Source organism: Leucoraja erinacea, chromosome 16 (genome assembly GCF_028641065.1).
Source record: "Leucoraja erinacea ecotype New England chromosome 16, Leri_hhj_1, whole genome shotgun sequence".
Lineage (NCBI taxonomy): Eukaryota > Metazoa > Chordata > Chondrichthyes > Rajiformes > Rajidae > Leucoraja > Leucoraja erinaceus.
Genome location: NC_073392.1, coordinates 42,508,764 through 42,529,413, shown reverse-complemented (window position 1 = coordinate 42,529,413; position 20,650 = coordinate 42,508,764). Strand labels below are relative to the sequence as shown.

Genomic DNA, 20,650 nt, shown 5'->3' with positions numbered 1-20,650 from the left:
GTGTAGGAAAATGACCCCCACCCTCCCGTCTCCTCCGGCCAATGATGTGATGGATGTGGGGGTGTGGACCAATCGCTGACATGTCCCGCCCCCGTCAGGCAAACCTCCAGGGCAGAAGATCTGCCCCATTTCTGTTTAGTTGATAACTGAAAGAGGTTTGTGTTCCTGACAGCCACCTTGCACATGCACCTGAAAACAAGCCAGCAATAGGGACCAGATTTAAAAATTGCAAGGCCAGCCTGCTGACAGAGATGGCTTGAAGATTTTTATGTTTGTTCTTCAGATTCAGATTCAGATTCAGATTCAATTTTAATTGTCATTGTCAGTGTACAGTACAGAGACAACGAAATGCATTTAGCATCTCCTTTGAAGAGCGACATAGCAAACGATTTTGAATTAAAAAAATAAATAATAAGTAATAAGTGTCCGTGGGGGGGGTGATTGGCAGTCACCGAGGTACGTTGTTTAGTAGATTGACAGCGGCCGGAAAGAAGCTGTTCCTCGACCTGCTGGTTCGTGTTCCCGGATGGTAGGAGGGTAAACAGTCCATGGTTGGGGTGAGAGCAGTTCCTTGGCGATGCTGAGCGCCCTCCGCAGACAGCGCTTGCTTTGGACAGACTCAATGGAGGGGAGCGTGGAACCGGTGATGCGTTGGGCAATTTTCACCACCCTCTGCAATGCCTTCCGGCCGGAGACAGAGCAGTTGCCATACCATAATGTGATGCAGTTGGTAAGGATGCTCTCGATGGTGCAGCGGTAGAAGTTCACCAGGATCTGAGGAGACAGATGGACCTTCTTCAGTCTCCTCAGGAAGAAGAGACGCTGATGAGCCTGCATGATCAGAGTAGAGGTATTGTGGGTCCAAGAGAGGTCATCGGAGATGTTGACTCCCAGGAACCTGAAGCTAGAAAACACGTTCCCTCCTCCGTTTAATGTGGATGGGGGTGTGCGTGCCGACTTCCTGAAGTCTACACTCCTTGGTCTTCTTGGATTGGGCAGGTTGTTGTCAGCGCACCATGTTGCTAAGTGCTGGACCTCCTCCCTGTAGGCCAGCTCATCGTTGTTGCTGATGAGGCCAATCACCGTTGTATCATCTGCATACTTGATGATGGTGTTAGTACCATGTACAGGTGTGCAGTCATAGGTGAAGAGGGAGTAGAGGAGGGGGCTCAGCACACAGCCCTGAGGGACGCCGGTGTTCAGGGTGAGGGTTGAAGAGGTGTGCTTGTCTAACCTCACAGACTGGGGTCTGTTGGTTAGAAAGTCCAGTATCCAGTTGCAGGGGGAGGGGTCGATGCCCAGGTTACCGAGTTTGGTGATCAGTTTTGATGGAATAATGGTGTTGAATGCTGAGCTGTAATCGATGAACAGCATTCTTACATAAGTGTACATCTTGTTGCAAGCATAAAGACATCGTACTGGTCAAACATTGGAACACGGTGAGACCTCACCTTGAAAATTGAACTTTGATCAGGTTCTCTTCTGAGGGATACATTCCTTGCAATCCAAGCTTTTCCGGATTAATTCTTGGGTTGAAGAGATTTCCTACAGAAACGTACAAAATGGTAACAGCTCTGTGACCTGTGATCCTAACCCTAGGTGCCTTGTGAAGATTGCATGATCTCCCGTGACCATTGGGTTTTCCCTGTGTGATTGGCTCTAGTTTAGTTTAGTTTAGAGAAACAGCGTGGAAACAGGCCCTTCGGCCCACCGAGTCTGCACCGCCCAGCGATCCCCGCACATTAACACCATCCTACACACAATTGAGACAATTTACATTTATAACCAAGCCAATTAATCTACAAACTTGTACGTCTTTAGAACGTGGGAGGAAATCAAAGATCTCAGAGAAAACCCACGTGGTTACAGGAAGAATGTACAAACTCCGTACAGACTGGTAGTCAGGATCGAACCCGGGTCTGTGGTGCACCAAGGCAGTAGCTCTACCGCTGTGCCACCGTGCCACCCTCCATTTTCTTTCACATCCCAAAGACATGCTGTTTGATATGTTATTGGCTACAATAAATTATCCCAAATATAGTTGGATGTTAAAGGAATCAGCTTGTGAGTTGATTGGGTCCTGAGAGAGAATAGTTTGCAAGAAAATAAATAGGTAAGTGGGATTGATGAATTGTTCTGAGTGCCACCATTGATCAGATGGGTTGAATAGCTTCATTTTATGTCACGACGGAATTTGAAATAGAAGAGATTATGGAGACTGGGTCTGTGCCAAGTAGAATGAGAGGTATTGATAATATTGATCCATACTAAGCTTTCATGTGCCTTGGCAGAGTGGATGCAGGGATGATGTTTCCACTGGCTAGATGTTTAGTCCCAGTTTAACAATAAAGGATTAGCCATTCGAAACTTGGATAAGAAAAAATGTATTTACCCAGCTATGAGTTAATCTTTGGAATTCTTTTGGTAAGCATAATCAAAATGGAAACCATTCGATTTTTTAGCTATGTCGGGAATGAAGGAATAACAACACAGTTCAGGAATGTGGCATTAAGGTCAAAGTTCAGGTGTGATCTTATTGAATGGTGGAGTTGGCGCAATTGATCTGATACCTTAAATAGATACAAAATGCTGGAGTAACTCAGGCAACTTCTCTGGAGAGAAGGAATGGTTTTGGGTTGAGAGGGTTGAGAAATATCACCCATTCCTTCTCTCCAGAGAAGCTGCCTGTCCCGTTGAGTTACTCCAGCATTTTGTGTCTATCTTCGGTTTGAACCAGCATCTGCAGTTTCTTCCTATACATTTGATCTGATACCCTACCTCCACTTCTATTTGTAGAAAATAACGTATATAATCGGATGGAAATAAAAGCAGAGATTGTTTTGTGCTAAATGTCACATTCCAAGGGAGGCAATTAGGCTGGGCTTGTATTAGTTTGTTTTGTGAAAAATAAGAAGAATTTGTCCCACAGACAAGTAGCTAAAAGTGAATGGAAACAGATTCTGTGGTTACTAATTAACCATTTGTGACCTTTTCAAAATGTATTCCCATCGTATTTACCCTAGAGTATTTGGACCTAAATTCAAGTTCAGCCCAAATGCAATTAGCACTGAAAGAATCAGAACAAAATCTACTCGGGCAGGTCTTTGTGCATTGAGATTAGAGAAAGTGAAATCTGCTGCAGTGAAACTCCTTAAAATCCAGCCTCAAGGGCCTGTTCCACTTGGGCGTCATTTGTGCGTCACGCAGGTGGAGCGTGAAGGTTTTGTGAATCCCGAAATCCTAGAGCGCCGCTCGTGACCGCGCGCCACTGCCTACACCACCGCACGCAATGTGTGCGTAATGCATGCCATGCGCGCATCACGTGCGCCTCACGGCCCGCGCATCGTGACGCAGAAATGATGTTGTTTAAATAACGCGCAAATGACGCCCAAGTGGCACAGGCCCTTCAATGAGGTTATTATCCCACTGGTACTTCAAGTACACAAAGTAACATTAACTGAGGAAGAAAAATGTATATCCCTGCGTTTGATTATAGTGATTAATAGCAAGGGCACAGACTCCCCTGACAACTTATGCTGATTTTAGTCAACAGATTAAACAGATTTTTAAAGTCCTTATATTTAAGGCCATTGGTAAAAAAAAGCCAAGTCATTGCAATGATACGGAGTGCACTGGCTGTGGTGTTGGAAGGAGATTCAAATTTCCTGGCGATTTTCAAATCCAAAAGAATCAGCCAATAATTTTAAAAGAAAAAGCAAATTAACCAAGCCTAAGTTAGTTTAGAGATACAGCGCAGAAACAGGTCCTTCGGCCCACCGTGTTCGCACCGACCAGCGATCCCCACAATTAATACTATTCTACAAACACCAGGAACAATTAACATTTTTACCAAAGGCAGTTAACCTACAAACCTGTACGTCTTTGGAGTGTGGGAGGAAACCGAAGATCTCGGAGAAAACCCACGTGGATTCGGGGAGAATGTACAAACTCAGTACAGACAGCACCCGTAGTCAGAATCGAACCCGGGTCCCCGGCGCTGTAAGGCAGCAACTTTACCGCTGCGCCACCGTGCCGCCCTTAGGGAGGGTGTGGGGTGGCGGGGAAGGAAAGGAGAGAAGAACATGGCAGAGGGAGTGACATCTCTCACCGCTGTACAGTACTATGTTCAGGATGCACATCCACGAAAGATGATATATTTGGTATTACTGCAACAATGAAGCAACAAATGCCTTTGATATGAGCAGAACCCTGAAGAATTTCACTGAAATGTATAAAGTTGTGAGGATTCTAGCTAGAATAATAGAAAGGGCCATTTTCTGTTAAAATATCAGAAAACAGGGGGCAGAGGTCTACTGCAATTGGTGGAAGGATCAGAGTGAAAATGAGGAAGTCCATTTTCATCCAGAGGATGATAGAAATTCACTGTGTGAAAAGTTGGTCGAAACAGATTTTTTTCTTGTATCTTGAGACATGTAACAACACTATACCAATCATCAATTGCTAAACTGCCATGATCTTTTAGGAAGTATTTTACATGCAGTGCTGTGACGTGCAAGACAATAGATCAAGTGGTGGAAGGTGGGGTGAGGCTAGGGTGCTCTTTATCACCAGTACAGACAAAATGGGCTGAATGGCCACCCCTGCATCATTTCTGTATCAATGTAAGCATCAGCTTGTTCCTTCCATGTCATACCACATGCTTACTTTGGCTTTGCTATTCTCCGTCGCTGAATGCCTAAGATTGCTTGCATTGTAATTACAATGTCCTCATCATTGCATTGTGTTATACCTTCATGATCACTATCCTGTCAATTATAAAGAAATAAAATATCATCAACTTTGTCTTACAGTTTTATCTACCTACAGTTGTATTTTTAACCTTGGCTTTACAGGCAATCTGTCACCAACACAGACATTGAGGGAACTGGCAGGTGGATGTTTCACCTCTTTCAGAAAAAGCAATATCTTCTCTCCCCAATCCAGCTCTGTCCACTTAATGCTTCCAGGCGATACTTCACCCAGGCCATCGATCAGAGTGACATAAGTTTGAATTTTTCCATAGACATCGGTGTTGTGATTTCCAAACTTGTTGAAAAACATTTGCTGCTTCCCCTGTGGATTTAATGCATGTGGCGGTGGCTTTTGGTGAAGTGGTGGTGCTTTGAGGAACAATAAAAGATACTCTGCTGCCTCTTGATCAACATTTTAACCAGTTTGAGCAATAGTGGGGGATATTATAGTGGTGGATATTCTTTATATCTATATTTAATAATTTGATAAAGATAATGGTAAATATTCTTCGAGAAGTAATTTTCACAGAAAGTCTCTTTCTCTTCATCTTACTTGATCAAGAAAAATCACCGAACTGGTTCAGCGACTGTTTACACATGATCGTGCTGCGTTGATGGGTCAAGTTTATTTCTCTAATTACTTGCAGAGAATGGTGCTTTAGATATGTCATCTATCTGCATAATATAACTTCGCTGGACCTCCACGATTCTAACATTCTCTCTCCATTCCTTCTACTCACCAGATGTTGCTTTACTATCTCCTTGAAATAATTCAATGATACCCCCCTTTGTCAGTCTGAAGAAGGGTCTCGACCCAAAACGTCACCCATTCCTACTCTCCAGAGATGCTGCCTGTCCTGCTGAGTTACTCCAGCTTTTTGTGTCAATCTTCAGTGTAAACCAGTTGCTGTTCCCACTTACACACCCCCTTTAAATCCTACACCAAGGCTTGGTCACCCTAATGGGAAACACTATTCAGAGGGTTTTAGAACATACAAAATACACATGAACAAAGTCGACCTCAGGAGAACTTTAGGGTATACATTGAGTAATTGGCCAGAAATGGCTGGCTGAATTCAATACTGTATCCGTGGTTCAAGATGTGAACTCTTATACATCGGCGAGACCAAACGTAGACCGAAGATAGACATAAAAAGTTGGAGTAACTCAGTGAGACAGGCAGCCTCTCTGGAGATAAGGAATGGGTGATGTTTTGGGTCGAGATCCTTCTTCAGACTGGTTAGGGACATCATACATAAATTGTACATAAATTATACACAAATTGCGTGGGTTTATCCTGATTTTACCTGGGATTTATCCTGAGCTCAGGTGCTGTCTACGTGTCGTTTGCACGTTCTCCCTGTGACCGTGTGAATTTCCTCTGGGTGCTTTGGTTTCACCCCACATCCCAAAGATGTTCCTAATGTGTGGGGAGTGGATGCGAAAATGGAATAACACAGAACTAGCGTGGACAGGTGATCGATAGCCAGTGTGGACTCAATAGGTTGAACGGCCTGTTTCCATGCTGTTTCTCTAAACTAAACTAAACTCGTTATTCGTGAGCCTGGTGGTGTGAGCCATCAAGCTTCTCTACCTCCTTCCCAACCATAACAGCACAAAAAGGGTATGAATGAATGAATGAAAACTTTATTGTCATTCAGATATACACCTAGGCACAGTGCACCTTGAACAAAATTTAGTTGCATTTGACTCTCCAAAATCAGGTAATAGTAAAAATTGCTAACGTGCCTCCATAAAAATGCTCCTCATGTGCATGGTTCTCTAAATATATAAAACTAAAAAAGTGTCGATATTTAAAAAAGTTCTAGCCTCGGTTTTTTGATTGTTCAGTAATCTGGCCTGAGGGATGAAGTTGTTGCAAAACCTGGTTGTCCCGCTCTTCATGCTGTGGTACCTCCTCCCAGAGTTAAGCAGTATAAACAGTCCAAATTGTGGGTGTGTTGGGGCCCTGGTAATGCCCTTAGCTCTACTCAGACAGCGCTTGTACCCCATGTCCATGATGGAAGGAAGAGAAGTCCCAATGATTTTTTCCGCTGTCCTCACCACTGTCTGAAGGCACTTCCAGTCCGCAGCTGTACAACTGCCGCACCACTATCCTATGGTAGGGACCCTTGATGATAGATGCCACCCTCTTGAGGCAGGTCCTCAATGTTGGTGCTTTCAATGGTGGGGAAGGTTGTGGGCGTGATGGTGCGGGCTGTGGCCACCACTCTGCAGTCGCTTACATTCCTGTGGATTGGACTTACCATACATGGGCAACCAATCAGGATACTTCCCACAGTGCATTTGGCAAAGTTTGTAAGAGACATATTGAATCTCCTTAAACTTTGAAGAAATGAGAGGTCTTTGTGATTACACCAGGACAGGATGATGCCCAGGATTTCCAATTTGCTAACTCTCTCCATCCGCCAATGATAAATGGCACGTGGTCCCCTGAATAACCCCTCTCTGAAATCAACTTTCAAAATTTTTGTGTGTGCGTGTACATCTGTTCTCTTGTGTTGTACATTATCAGAAAATGTGGAAAGGCAGGTGATATCTCATGTTTCTTTGTCTCGATTTAATTTAACATTAGATATTCAGGTCATTTCCAGTTTAATTCATATGCATATTTGGACAGCAATGTTGTTGAGAAAGAAAAGCACATTTTTTTCCTGTGAAATAAATATTTGTGTCCAGGCCTTTGTTTAGGCTAGGTATTTAACATCCGCAGTTTAAATTCATGGTTCTTTTGTTTTCTATGAAATTGAAAAGAAAGCTCTCCTTGATATATTTTGAATGCCACGTAATACACTTCAGTTAAATTCACTTCATTCTGAATCCCAATTTAATTAAAGGTAAATATTACAGTTAACTGTCTATTAATTTAAATATGTCAACTTAAAAGTGCACATGGTTGCTCTTAAATTGCCAATTCCCCTCAGGTATGCCCTTTACATTCAATGCAATTACAATTAATCATTATAATAAAATTTAAAACAAAGCAGTAACCAAACTGGTAGCATCTTCAGAGTGAGGATAAACATTAATATTTCTGGCTGATCTGCAGTGTGATTTCTAGCCTTGTTTCATATAGCTTATTCTTTTAGGTGGACCTGGGGTATTTCATACCACTTCTGACAGCTCCACAAAGCACATTCATTTGTTTTCTGATCAATTTTAAGTGTCTGAGTAGATTGAAGCTAGAAATCTGGAAGGTAAAATAAAAATGGTAGAAGCACCATGTTCGACTGCACCCTCTGGACAGAGGAAGCTGATGAGATTCCGACCAAGGATTTTACATCGAGTTTGTTGGTGTCTCCAGTATTAGTTATCTGCCCTTGGTTGACCTTGCGAAAATGATGCTGACTAATTGCCTTGAAACAATGCGTCATCTTCATAAACATGTGTTTAAGAAGGAACTGCAGATGCTGGACAATCGAAGGTACACAAAAAAGCTGGAGAAAACTCAGCGGGTGCGGCAGCATCTATGGAGCGAAGGAAATAGGCAACGTTTCTGGCCGAAACCCTTCTTCAGACTGATCGGGGGTGGGCGGGGCGGAGACAAGAAAGGAAAAGGGAGGAGGAGCCCGAAGGCTGGGGGATGGGAGGAGACAGCAGGGGGACTGAGGAAGGGGAGGAGATAGCAAGGACTAACAAAATTGGGAGAATTCGATGTTCATGCCCCCAGGATGCAGACTCCCCAAGCGGAATATGAGGTGCTGTTCCTCCAATTTCCGGTGCTGCTCGCTGTGGCCATGGAGGAGACCCAGGACAGAGAGGTCGGAGACGGAGTGGGAGGGGGAGTTGAAGTGCTGAGCCACCGGGAGGTCAGCTTGGTTATTGCGGACCGAGCGGAGGTGTTCGGCGAAACGATCGCCCAACCTCCGCTTGGTCTCACCGATATAGATCTGCTGACATCTAGAGCAGTGGATGCAATAGATGAGGTTGGAGGAGATGCAGGTAAACCTCTGTCGCACCTGGAACGACTGCTTGGGTCCTTGAACGGAGTCGAGGGGGGAGGTAAAGGGACAAGTGTTGCATCTCTTGCGGTTGCAACGGAAAGTGCCCGGGGAGGGGGTGGTACGGGAGGGAAGGGAAGAATTGACAAGGGAGTTATGGAGGGAGCGGTCTTTGCGGAAGGCAGATATGGGGGGAGATGGGAAGATGTGGCGAGTGGTGAGGTCACGTTGGAGGTGGCGAAACTGACGGAGGATTACTTTTTGTATGTGACGGCTGGTGGGGTGAAAGGTGAAGACTAGGGGGATCTGCCCTTGTTGCGAGTGGGGGGATGGGGAGAGAGAGCAGTGTTACGGGGTATGGAAGAGACCCTGCTGCGAGCCTTATCTATGGTGGAGGGGAACCCCCGTTCCCTGAATAGTGAGGACATTTCAGATGTCCTGGTGTGGAACACCTCATCCGTGGAGCAGATGCAGCGTAGACAGAGGAATTGGGAGTAGGGGATGGAGTCCTTACAAGAAGCAGGGTGGGAAGAAGTGTAGTCCAGATAACCATGGGAGTCCGGGTTTATAGTGGAAGGACCTGCAATGCAGATAGTGAGGTCCAGGAATGCGAGGGAGGTGTCGGAAATGGCCCTGTATTTGAGTCCATGGAAGTCAGTGGTAGGTGGATGAAGTCATCCAGGAGGTGCTCTAGATGTCAATGGTGCAGTAGATCTATAGGTCGGTGATGGGGCCAATGTATTGAACAAGGAGGTGCTCGACGCGACAAATAGGCGTGTAGCTGGGCCGATGCACGTGCCCATAGCTACGCCTTGTATTTGGAGGAAATGGGAGGAGTCGAACGTGAAGTTATTGAGGGTAAGGACCAGCTCCGCTAGGTGGAGGAGAGTGTCACTGGCTGGGTATAGGTTGCCCCTCTGGTCGACTCCGGAGGACTTTGAGACCTCTCTGGTCCTGGATGGAGTGTAGAGTGATGGACGTCCAGCGAAGATGAGGGGGTGAGGGCCGGAAATGGAATGCGCGGAACAACGCAGTGTCTGAGGTGTCTTGAACATAGGTCGGGAGGGATTTAACCAGGGGGGATTGGATGGAGTCAAGGTATTTGGAAATGAGTTCGGTGGGGCACGAACAAGCAGAGATAATGGGTCTACCAGGACAATCAGGTTTGTGGATTTTAGGGAGAAGGTAAAACCGGGCCGTGTGGGGCTGGGGAACGATGAGGTTGGAGGCTCGGTCGGGTAGGGCATTGGAGTGGATGAAGTCGGTGATGGTGCTAGAAATGGTGGCCCTCGTCAGCTGTCCAGGGGTAAGTAGGAGGAGGTGTCCGAGAGTTGGCGCGTGGCCAGCTTTGTAGAGATCGGCGCCCAGCCTACGGGCACCTCCCTTGTCAGCGGGTTTGATAACCCAACCTGGGATGTTGCGGAGTGAGTCGATGGCAGAACGTTCATGGGGGGAGAGATTGGAGCGAGACAGGGGAGTGGAGAAGTTGAGGCGGTTGATGTCAGCCTTGGGCTCCTCCTCCTTTTTCCTTTCTTGTCCCCGCCCCCCCCCACCCCCGATCAGTGTGAAGAAGGGTTTCGGCCCGAAATGTTGCCTATTTCCTTCGCTCCATAGATGCTGCTGCACCCGCTGAGTTTCTCCATCTTCATAAACATGTTGGTTTGATACTGGGTGACTTGCCAGGCTATTTAAAAATGCAATGTACCATGCTGATGTGAGTCTGGAAGAATTGTGTTAGTTGTTATATCCACCAATGCAGCCTGATGTGTTGAGCATGCTCACCATAGTCACCATACAGTTTAGATATCCGGCTTGGACTGCATAGGCCATTTAGGGCCGCTGATAAGGCAGACTAGAAGGACAAGAGTTATTGTCGTCTGGCAGTGGTGCAGTAATGGATGGTTGGACGAGAAATGTAGAGCCATACAGCAAGGAATCAGACCTTTCGGCCCAACTTGTCCATGCCGACCAGTATGCCCCATCTACCCTAGTCCGCCCTATCCCCACATGACCATATAACCCTCTGTAAGATCACCCCTCAACCACCTGCACACAAAGGAATAAAGTCCTAGCCTGCCCAACCTCTCAAGATAGCTCAGGCCCTCGAGTCCTGGCAACACCATCATAAAGGATGGGGGTGAGGAACAGGGGGGAATAGGGTCTGCCTAAACCCACGTGATCTCTGGGTTGCTAAACACTTTAACTCTCCCTGCCATTCCCACTGGAGTTAAAGTCCTGGGCCTCCTCCACTGTCAGAGTGAGTCCTAGAGCAAATTGGAAGAACAGCACCTCATATTTTGCTTGGGCAGCTTACACCCCAGCGGTATGAACATTGGCTTCTCTAACTTCATGTAACCCTTTCTTTCCCTCTCTCTCCAAATTGGTTCTGTGACCAACCTGACTGTCTCCCTGATTAAATGTTATCTTTGTATGCTTCGTTGTCACCTTCCCCAGTTATCAATGATCTATTCTACCCTTCCATATCTCTGTCTCCCCCTCCCCTGACTCTCAGTCTGAAGAACGGTCTCAACCCAAAACGTCACCCATTCCTTCTAGTCAGATATGCTTCCTGTCCCGCTGAATTACTCCAGCATTCTGTGTTTATCTTCAGTGTAAACCAGCATCTGCAGTTCCTTCCTACACTCCTCATGCTACACTACAACACTGCAATAACCAGTTATATTTAAGAAGGAACTGCAGATGCTGGAAAATCAGACAAAAGCGCCGGAGAAACTCAGCAGGTGCAGCAGCATCTATGGAGCGAAGGAAATAGGCAACGTTTCGGCACAAAACGTTGCCTATTTCCTTCTCTCCATAGATGCTGCTGCACCCGCTGAGTTTCTCCAGCACTTTTGTCTACCAACCAGTTGTATTTCTTGGATTAAGCAAAATTTCACATTTCACCAGAAAATCAGCAATTTATTTTTAATTGCTTGACACTTCTAAAAAAGTTTTATCCATTAGATTTCATTAGAAGCTTACAAATGCCTAGCGAGCATTCAAGTGCTGTGAGTAAATTGCTGATGGCTTAGAGGTACATTGTTAATATAAAATAATCAGCTGGTATTGTGCTCAACAACTGAATTGCGCTTCAGAAATACTGCTGTGCACAGTGTAGTCGTTACTCCACCTACCCTCAGGCTGTTTCTTCTGATGGAGAGGGTAACAGCAGTCTGTGTGTCTTTTCTCTCGGCTGCATATATGTCTGAGCTAACAGAATAGTTAAAACTTCAGCATTTAGTTTTTATGTTCCCCTCAACTCATTGCAGTAATCCACCATGGTTTGAGTTGCACCTTCAAACATATTCATTCCCACTCACTTGCAGCAAATCCAGCGATTCAGCAGATAATCTATGTTGTTACATTTCATTTCACAAATATCATCATGCCGATTCATGTGAACTTTCTGAACGCAGAATGGAATTAAATCAATACTTCACCCAAAGCTGCTGAGTATTTAATGTAAAGACAAGCAGTAGGATTACAGCTGTGACCGGCACGATTGTCCATCTACAAAAGCTCAACAAAACTAAATGATTGTATCTGTTGTGTGCCAACTGTTAACTAGACTGTGCTCAGGATTGCTGAGGGTATCTTTTTTACAAGGCATTTTGATGGTGTTCGTCCGTGTGGTGGTCTCGATGGTTTATTGCAGCAGCCTTGAAACTTGGGTGGGGAAAGGAGATCCTAACAAGTGAAATCTAAATAAATGTCCCAATCTCAAATTCACTGCCAGCCAAACATGTAATCTCCCCAAAGTATGCTGATCTGAGTTAACAGAAGCTTAGCTGGAGATAATGGGGGTGCATTTGTGATTGTAACTTAACTGAAGTGGTGCAGCATGCCACAGCTTTGCAATGATAGAACAGGAGAAGCCCAGAGGAAACTCACCTTCAAAGGCCACACCCTGCAGGTAGCTCCGTGCATACAAACATATCTACTATCACCATGGGAAAGAAGCCGATATCTTGGAATATTAGAACCAACATTGTTTTAGTTTAGTTCTCTCCCTTTCGTTGCTTAACCATTTACATTCCTTGCTTGGAGAATGCATGTTAAGGATACAGAGAGCAAACATTATTTTTTTTCCAGTTGATGCCTTCCAAAAGTAGATCAATGTTGTTCTTATTGCTATCACATACATTTCTCAGGTGGGGTTGTGCTCACTGTACCTGCTGTGCTTGTATCAAGTTGGGCTGTAGGGTAGGACCAAGCAGAAGTACGTTTGGGTCATCAATGGAAATCAAAGTTTGAAGGGGGTAGATGAATGAAAAATTGAATTGAAAGTGCAAAGTTTAGTCCATATTGTGATCTGGATTTGCAGAAGTGTTCCTTGATCTTCTGAAATATTGGATAACTCTGTTTATCATTTTGCTGATCTTAGATTCAACAATAGATCCAGTCTTTTGTCATAGGTCTGTTGATGGCTTATATTAATTTGTCTCCCATTAATTTGTTTGACTTCAGTTGCTTGCACTAACATACTGTGCGTGGTGCTCAGATTTAGGATTTAACCGCAGTGAAGCAAAAATATGACCAATCTTTCATCAGCCATCAAATGCATACATTTTAAACTGAATGTGCAGCACAGGGTGAGAGCAGAAACAAGTGTAAATCAAGGTGAATTGTCCAGGCATTAAGTTGTGGATTGCCATCTTTTACAAGGCACCATTTGGACAATTATCCATAGTTTTGACAGCCCCTCCCTAGGGTTAAAATCCATAGCATTTAATTGTGTTTTTAGACGTCGTAAAAGATGTGTGATAAAGTGAGATTCAATGTGTATTGCAGATGTGAGAGGCATAGTCCCAATGCATTTGAGATGCTGACAATAAAAACCCAGCTAAATGTTTTGAATGATGACAGTACACCACAATGATTTATTGTGTAGATTATTGGATTTTCCAACTGCACAATGTCTCCTGCCGTTCTGGTAAAAGTATTGTGACTGTCATTGATTTCTCGGTGGTATCTGCAAGCAAATGCTTTTTTGTCCAGTATTCTTATGTTTGTTTAGCCTGCAACATTTCAGATCATTGCGTCAATTTTGAGTGTTTAAAAGAAAGGACCCACTTTCTTCTAAACATGTTGGCCAAACACATTAAATGATTTTTTTTATTTTGATTGTTGCTTTATTGAATAATTTCTATGTGGATGACATTTTGATGAAAGATTCCACGTCACTACTGTGCCCAGTAGCATGCTTTATGTTTTAGGTTTAGCAGCAAACAGCATTGATCAGTTGTATTAAAACAATTTCACGTCAAGCTTGGAAAAATGTTCTTTTCATAGTATTAGTTGTCAAGGTAAATATTTGGTGAAGCAAGTTTGATTTTATGATGAGGTGTTGAATGTAAGATAGACCATTGATAATATGAGTCTGGAAGTCATGTTTCAGCTTTGTGAAACTGTGGATAGAGTATTGCATGGAAAGAAAGAACTGCAGATGCTGGTTTCAGCCAAAGATAGATACAAAGTGCTGAAGTATCTCAGCAGGTCAAGCAGCATCTCTGGTGACATTTTGCACCGGGACTGAAGCTCTAAGTGTCTATCTAGAATATTGTGTGTTGTTCTGGCCACTCCTTTCCAGGAAGGCTGTGGTAGATTTGGATAGGGTGCAAACGAGGTTTACAAGAGTGATGGTACACAAAAGTGCTGGAGAAGCTCAGCGGGTTCAGCAGCATCTATGGAGCGAAGGAAATAGGCGACGTTTCGGGCCGAAACCCTTCTTCAGACTGAACAAGAGTGATGCCTGAATTAGAGGGTATTAGCAATTGGGAGAGGTTGGACAACCTTGGATTGTTTTCTTTGGAGGATTGGAGGCTGAGAGCAGACCTGATAGAAATGTATAGGCAGGACAAAACCATTTCCCCAGGATGGAAATGTCAAATACTGGAGGGCAAAGCTTTAAGTTGAGAGGGGGGAAGTTTAAAGGATTTAAGAAGGAACTGCAGATGCCGGAAAATCGAAGGGAGACAAAAGTGCTGGAGAAACTCAGCAGGTGCAGCAGCATCTATGGAGCGAAGGAAATAGGTAACTTTACGGGCCAAAACCCTTCTTCAGACTGATGTAGGATGGGGGGAGAAGAAAGTAAAAAGGAAGAGGAGGAGCCCGAGGGCTGAGGGAGAGCTGAGAAGGGGAGGAGACAGCAAGGGCTACCGGAAATTGGACAATTCAATGTTTATGCCGCTAGGGTGCAGACTGCCCAAGCGGAATATGGGATATGCACAAGTTTGTTTATCCCACAGAGTGGTGGGTGCCTGGAATGCACTATGAGGGGAATGCACTATACTTGAAGCAGATGACAGTGGCATTTAAGAAGCATTTATATTGTCACGTAAATATGCAGGGAAGGGAGGAATATAGATCGCGTGCTGGCAGACGAGGCCAGTCTAATTTAGCAATGCAAGAACTGCAGGTCCTGATTTGTACACAATGCTGTTCCCCACTACAGGTGATGGAGATAATGTGATATCATTCTACTTTATGTAAGAGGGAGAGGGTGAGCTGAGTACCCTGAAGCACAGATATCTCTCTGCGATGGACGTGCCTCCACATCATCTTCATTAAGCTGCAGTCAAAATGTCAAATGATATCAAATAGTGAGTGGTGAGCTTAAGGGTGTAGGAGAGTAATTTATGGGATATAAATAGTTCTCTATAAATGTTGTTTTGTTCGTTGTGTCTTTGAGTCATAACACATAAACTAAATTGTGCAAAACAACCTAAAGCATTTTGTTTGAATCCAATAATTGTTGTCCATTATTGAGAGCACCCTCCAACGCTTGTTGGTGGATCACTTGGCACTTTGAAAATATCAAGTGCTGAGGAGGACAACATGATATCATCCAGTATATTGTTTTAGTGCTACTGTACTAGCATGACAATGTAATGCAGATAACAAATACAATCGGCATAATCATAAAGTGTGCATTCCGCTTTCAGAGTTAACACATCACCACTTTCTCTCAAATTAAACTGCATTTTATTTGCAAAATGCAGCAGGAGCTGTTTACCATATAGACATCAGTGTAATAGACTGCAATCATAAACCTCCTTCTTGAAATTCATCGTGTTAATCCAAAATTACACTGTTTCATTTCAGGGAGTTGATCCTTTGTTGAAGCCTCGAGTTCTGCACAGCAATTCTTGTGGCTGTAAGTGAGTTAGGTTCATCTGTTAGGTTCTTTCTTCAATTGGTGTAAGGACGAATTGCAGATGCGGGTTTACACCGAAGGTAGACACAAAATGCTGGAGTAACTCAGCAGGTCAGGCAGCATCTCTGAAGAAATGAAATAGGTGACATTTCGGGTCATGACCCTACTGCATCATTTGAGGTCTTTAGAAGTCTCTCCACCCATAACATCACCTATTTCTTTCCTCCAGAGATGCTCCAGCGCTTTATGTCCATCTTTCTTCCATTAGTTTCATCTGGCACATTGCATGCTGTGGTCCTGATCTCCTTATGCTCCTGGAACTTGAGTTAATCCAGTTGTAATGTGCATTTAACACAGCATAGCATCAAAAGGCACTTCACATAAGTGTGATCAAACCAAAACTGATGCCGAGTCCTAGAATTAGATGCAAAATCAAATGACGTAAAGCTTGGTCAAGAAAGTTGGCTTTAAGAAGCTTCTTAAGTGAGGAATGAAAAGCAAGAAGAATCAGAAAGGGAACTTCAATGTTTACAATGTTGGTACTGTAAGGAAGGGCTGCCAATAATGGAGCAATTAAATGGGTGAATGAACTGAGGAATATTGGTATCTCAAAGGCTAGTGGGGCTAAAGATAATATGGAAGGGAATAGAAACATAGAAAATAGGTGCAGGAGTAGGCCATGCGGCCATTCGGGCTGCACTGCCATTCAATATGATCATGGCTGATCATCCAACTCAGTATCCTGTACCTGCCTTCTCTCCATACCCCCTGATCCCTTTAGCCACAAGGGCCACATCGAACTCCCTCTTAAATATAGCCAATGAACTGGCCTCAACTACCTTCTGTGGCAGAGAATTCCAGAGATTCACCACTCTCTGTGTGAAAAATGTTTTTCTCATCTTGGTCCTAAAAGGTTTCCCCCTTATCCTTAAACTGTGACTCCTTGTTCTGGACTTCCCCAACATTGGGAACAATCTTCCTGCATCTAGCCTGTCCAACCCCTTAAGAATTTTGTAAGTTTCCATAAGATCTCCCCTCAATCTTCTAAATTCTAGCGAGTACAAGCCAAGTCTGTCCAGTCTTTCTTCAAATGAAAGTCCTGACATCCCAGGAATCAGTCTGGTGAACCTTCTCTGTATTCCCTCGAAGGCAAGAATGTCTTTCCTCAGATTAGGAGACCAAAACTGTACGCAATACTCCAGATGTGGTCTCACCAAGACCCTGTACAACTGCAGTAGAACCTCCCTGCATATCCTTTTGCTATGAATGCTAACATACCATTTGCTTTCTTCACTGCCTGCTGCACCTGCATGCCTACTTTCAATGACTGGTGTACCATGACACCCAGGTCTCGTTGCATCTCTCCTTTTCCTAATCAGCCACCATTCAGATAATAGTCTACTTTCCTGTTTTTGCCACCAAAGTGGATAACCTCACATTTATCCACATTATACTGCATCTGCCATGCATTTGCCCACTCACCCAGCCTATCCAAGTCACCTTGCAGCCTCATCACAGCTAACACTGCCCCCCAGCTTCGTGTCATCCGCAAACTTGGAGATGTTGCATTCAATTCCCTCGTCCAAATCATTAATATATATTGTAAATAGCTGGGGTCCCAGCACCGAGCCTTGTGGTACCCCACTAGTCACTGTCTGCCATTCTGAAAAGGACCCGTTTACTCCTATGCTTTGCTTCCTGTCTGCCAGCCAGTTCTCTATCCACATCAATACTGAACCCCCAATACCGTGTGCTTTAAGTTTGTATACTAATCTCTTATGTGGGACCTACCCATAGGAATGGATGAGAGAGTACAGAGAGAATTGAAAACAAAGATGTAAATGCTCAACTGAATATCATTGTGGGTCAGAAAGCAAAGGACTGCATTGGACTTTTCGCAAGTTAGGACCTAGTCACCAGACTTTAGATAATTTCAAGTTTACAAAGAACTGAACACAAACATGTACCCAGGCACACATTTTACAAAACATGACAAGAGAGAGCAAAGGCGTAGCTCATAATTTCAAAGGCTGATCTGTTTAGTTAAGTATGGAAGAAGTGTATACCATGAAGGGAAAAATAATAACATTATGTCATCTTTGTGGTTCAATGGACACAAGTTGTAAGACTTGAGTTAATCCCCAACCTGTGTCGTTCTAATATTAGTTTGAGTATTAGTTCATGTTTCATAATAATCATTTGGGCACTTTTAACTAATACCTTTATTGAGATTTTTTGCAAACATTATTTATGATTTTTTTCACTGTTACAAATCTTGTGATCGACTTCATAATTATTTACACGATTCTACCTTCAAATCACTTCAGCTGATATCAACTTTCAGTTCCCCAATTCTCAGTTGCCCATAGTTAATATGGACCAAATGTGGTTCCCCAAGTCAACTGATTAAACTCCCCAGCCTGCAGTTACAGCATGATAACTGTTGACCCCTATCACTCTATCTCCAGTGTCCAATGCCATAGGCATGTGATCAGCTATCTGCCTAGCTACTGCGATTCTGCTCTTCTAGTAACTTGACTAAAATTGTACCATCTGTACCTCATGGCTTCATCTTATTTCATTACACTGACCGTTAGTTCCTGTGAAAAGTTTTGCTTTTGGTAAGTGGAGCTGAAATAGTTGACCACTTTACACTGTTTTTGGACTCTGTAGTGAATGATGATCGATGTTTCATCAAGGGGTATTTTACAGGTGAGTATGACATGTCTTCTTCCATAATTTGTGTAAGCATTCTCTTCACCAGGGATCGCTGAAGATCATTGAGTTCTTGGAGGACAGCGGCTATTGAAGTTTAATACACTTTTTGTTCACACATCTGGTTGCTCCAGTATTTGTGGCTCCAGTATCGTGTTGGTAATCCCAGCTGTGGTCTTTAGCATGGATAGAAGTTAAAAAAGAGTTTCATTTTCAATTATTTTATTCAATAACTCAACCTTTTTTTTGAGCTGGGACCAGGATGTTACAAGTTGTGGATGAATTTCTGAGGAAATGTTCGTTTAAAATCGCATACTGTTCTGATTGTTGTGTGTGCATCGGGGTTTGCTTTTCCGCCACCTTAATATTTGCCAATTACAACACAGGTCGAGCAAAAGAAGATGGACGCCGATTGCCAGGTATGGTACGCACTAACTCGCTGTGGGAGTGCACTAATCAGCTTGACTAATTTTGGAATCCATTACAACAGGGCTGCAGCAAGGGGCGGTGGCTTCCTTTCTCCCTGTCTAACTGGCTCAACCATGGCTATCACACTCGTGTTTCAACACTGTTTTCCAACTTATCTTTAGCCCTTGCTGCTCTACACGGTCACAGGAAAGCTTGCTGATAGTCTTCTGATGATATAACGACTAGTGCACAAAATGCCTCTCAAGTCTGCGCTTGTTGTGCTATCACATGGTTTTGTGTCTTTTGTGATGAATCTATTCACTAATATAGCTTCAGATATTTCCACTTGCTTCATGTTGTTTATTTAATCCATTCAAGCAATAAATTTGTCCTTTCTTGTAGGATTGCTTGCTTAAAAAATTGTGTGCTATTCATGTATAATGTGAGTTCTTTTTGCTTTGCTGTTGCAAAATTATAAGATGCATTTTTGAACAAAAGTCATTAATCCATTTCATTTTTTTTTTCCTTTTGTTCTGTTTGTTTTTCCTTTTGATCCGTTACCACCAAGTAGCAGCTCCCCAGCCTCCTCCCCCTGCTATCCCCTCCCAGCCCCTGTCTACTTCAGGTACAGATGGTGCAGCAGGTGGGAACCCCACTGATAGTACAAATGCCAGCTTAGTCAATGGTATGTTAAGAGCACCTGGCTTTTTATTATTTATTTTAATGCTTTCTCATGCTCCATTTATTCTCAGGCTAAACCTCAAACAACACAGATGTTTTTTGTATGATTGTGTTTGGTATGCACATGGGTCAATAATGATTGCCACAGTTGCCTTAATTAAGTACTCCTGAATATTTCAGAATTGAATGCCAAAATCTGTCAGGTAAAGATAATAGTCACATTCTAAGATTTAAATCTATTAACAGCTTTCTTAGGATTTTCACAAAAATGCTGCAAAGATTTGTCTTCATAGGCCTGAAATAGGGCCCAATGTAAAGAGTTTCCCCTGATTCGAACTCGGAGAATTACGGTAATAGCCGCTCGTAGGTACTCGGGGCTCTCATGGACATTTTTCAACATGTTGAAAAATCTTCACGAGCTTACCGCGTTTCCCGAGTACCTGCCGTTAGCGTTACGAGCCGCTAAGAGACGCCCCGAGCTCCGACGTACCCGCTACGTACATTCTACGTGCTTACCACGAGTTTGATTTTTTTTTTAAACTGGGGAGAGCTCTTGGGTAAACTCGTATAGTGGGACAGGCCCTTAAGAATGCAAATGTGAGTTTTTAATTAGGGATACTTGAAGCAGATCATATTTTGCACATGCAGTTGTTTTTACACATCGTTCATCGATGCACTGAATTGAAGGGCCTACATTCAATCTTTCTCTTTCAGGGTACAAGGAAAGACTTAGCATTGTCTGATGTACATTTTGTTACACCATTGATAGATGGAGCGCTGCAGCATGCTACTTTTGTAAGGCACTTTTGGTGTAACTAGAATGCCCAGAGTAGGGCAAGGAACAGTACTGAACAAAATATTGATATCCAGGCGATGAGAGAGACATTTAAAACAGATGACGAGAAGCTAGAACAAAAAAGGACGTTCTTGGAAGAATCTTAAAGAAAGCAAAGGGGACAATATCAGAGGGATTCAGG

General features: G+C 43.6%; 1 protein-coding gene across 13 annotated transcripts in view; it reads left to right on the top strand.

The window, feature by feature from the left end:
• The window catches only part of atp2b2 (ATPase plasma membrane Ca2+ transporting 2), an 840,804-nt gene that overhangs the window by 626,129 nt on the left and 194,025 nt on the right, over positions 1-20,650 (top strand). For 8 of the 13 annotated variants that reach the window (XM_055648263.1, XM_055648251.1, XM_055648252.1 and 5 more), the window contains 2 exons: positions 18,971-19,003; positions 19,564-19,677. The exons of 4 other annotated variants lie outside the window; for them this stretch is intronic. In XM_055648263.1, the coding sequence (XP_055504238.1) occupies positions 18,971-19,003; positions 19,564-19,677 (147 nt within the window). The remainder of the gene's footprint in view (positions 1-18,970; positions 19,004-19,563; positions 19,678-20,650) is intronic. One more of the 13 variants, XM_055648255.1, reaches the window with a different exon arrangement.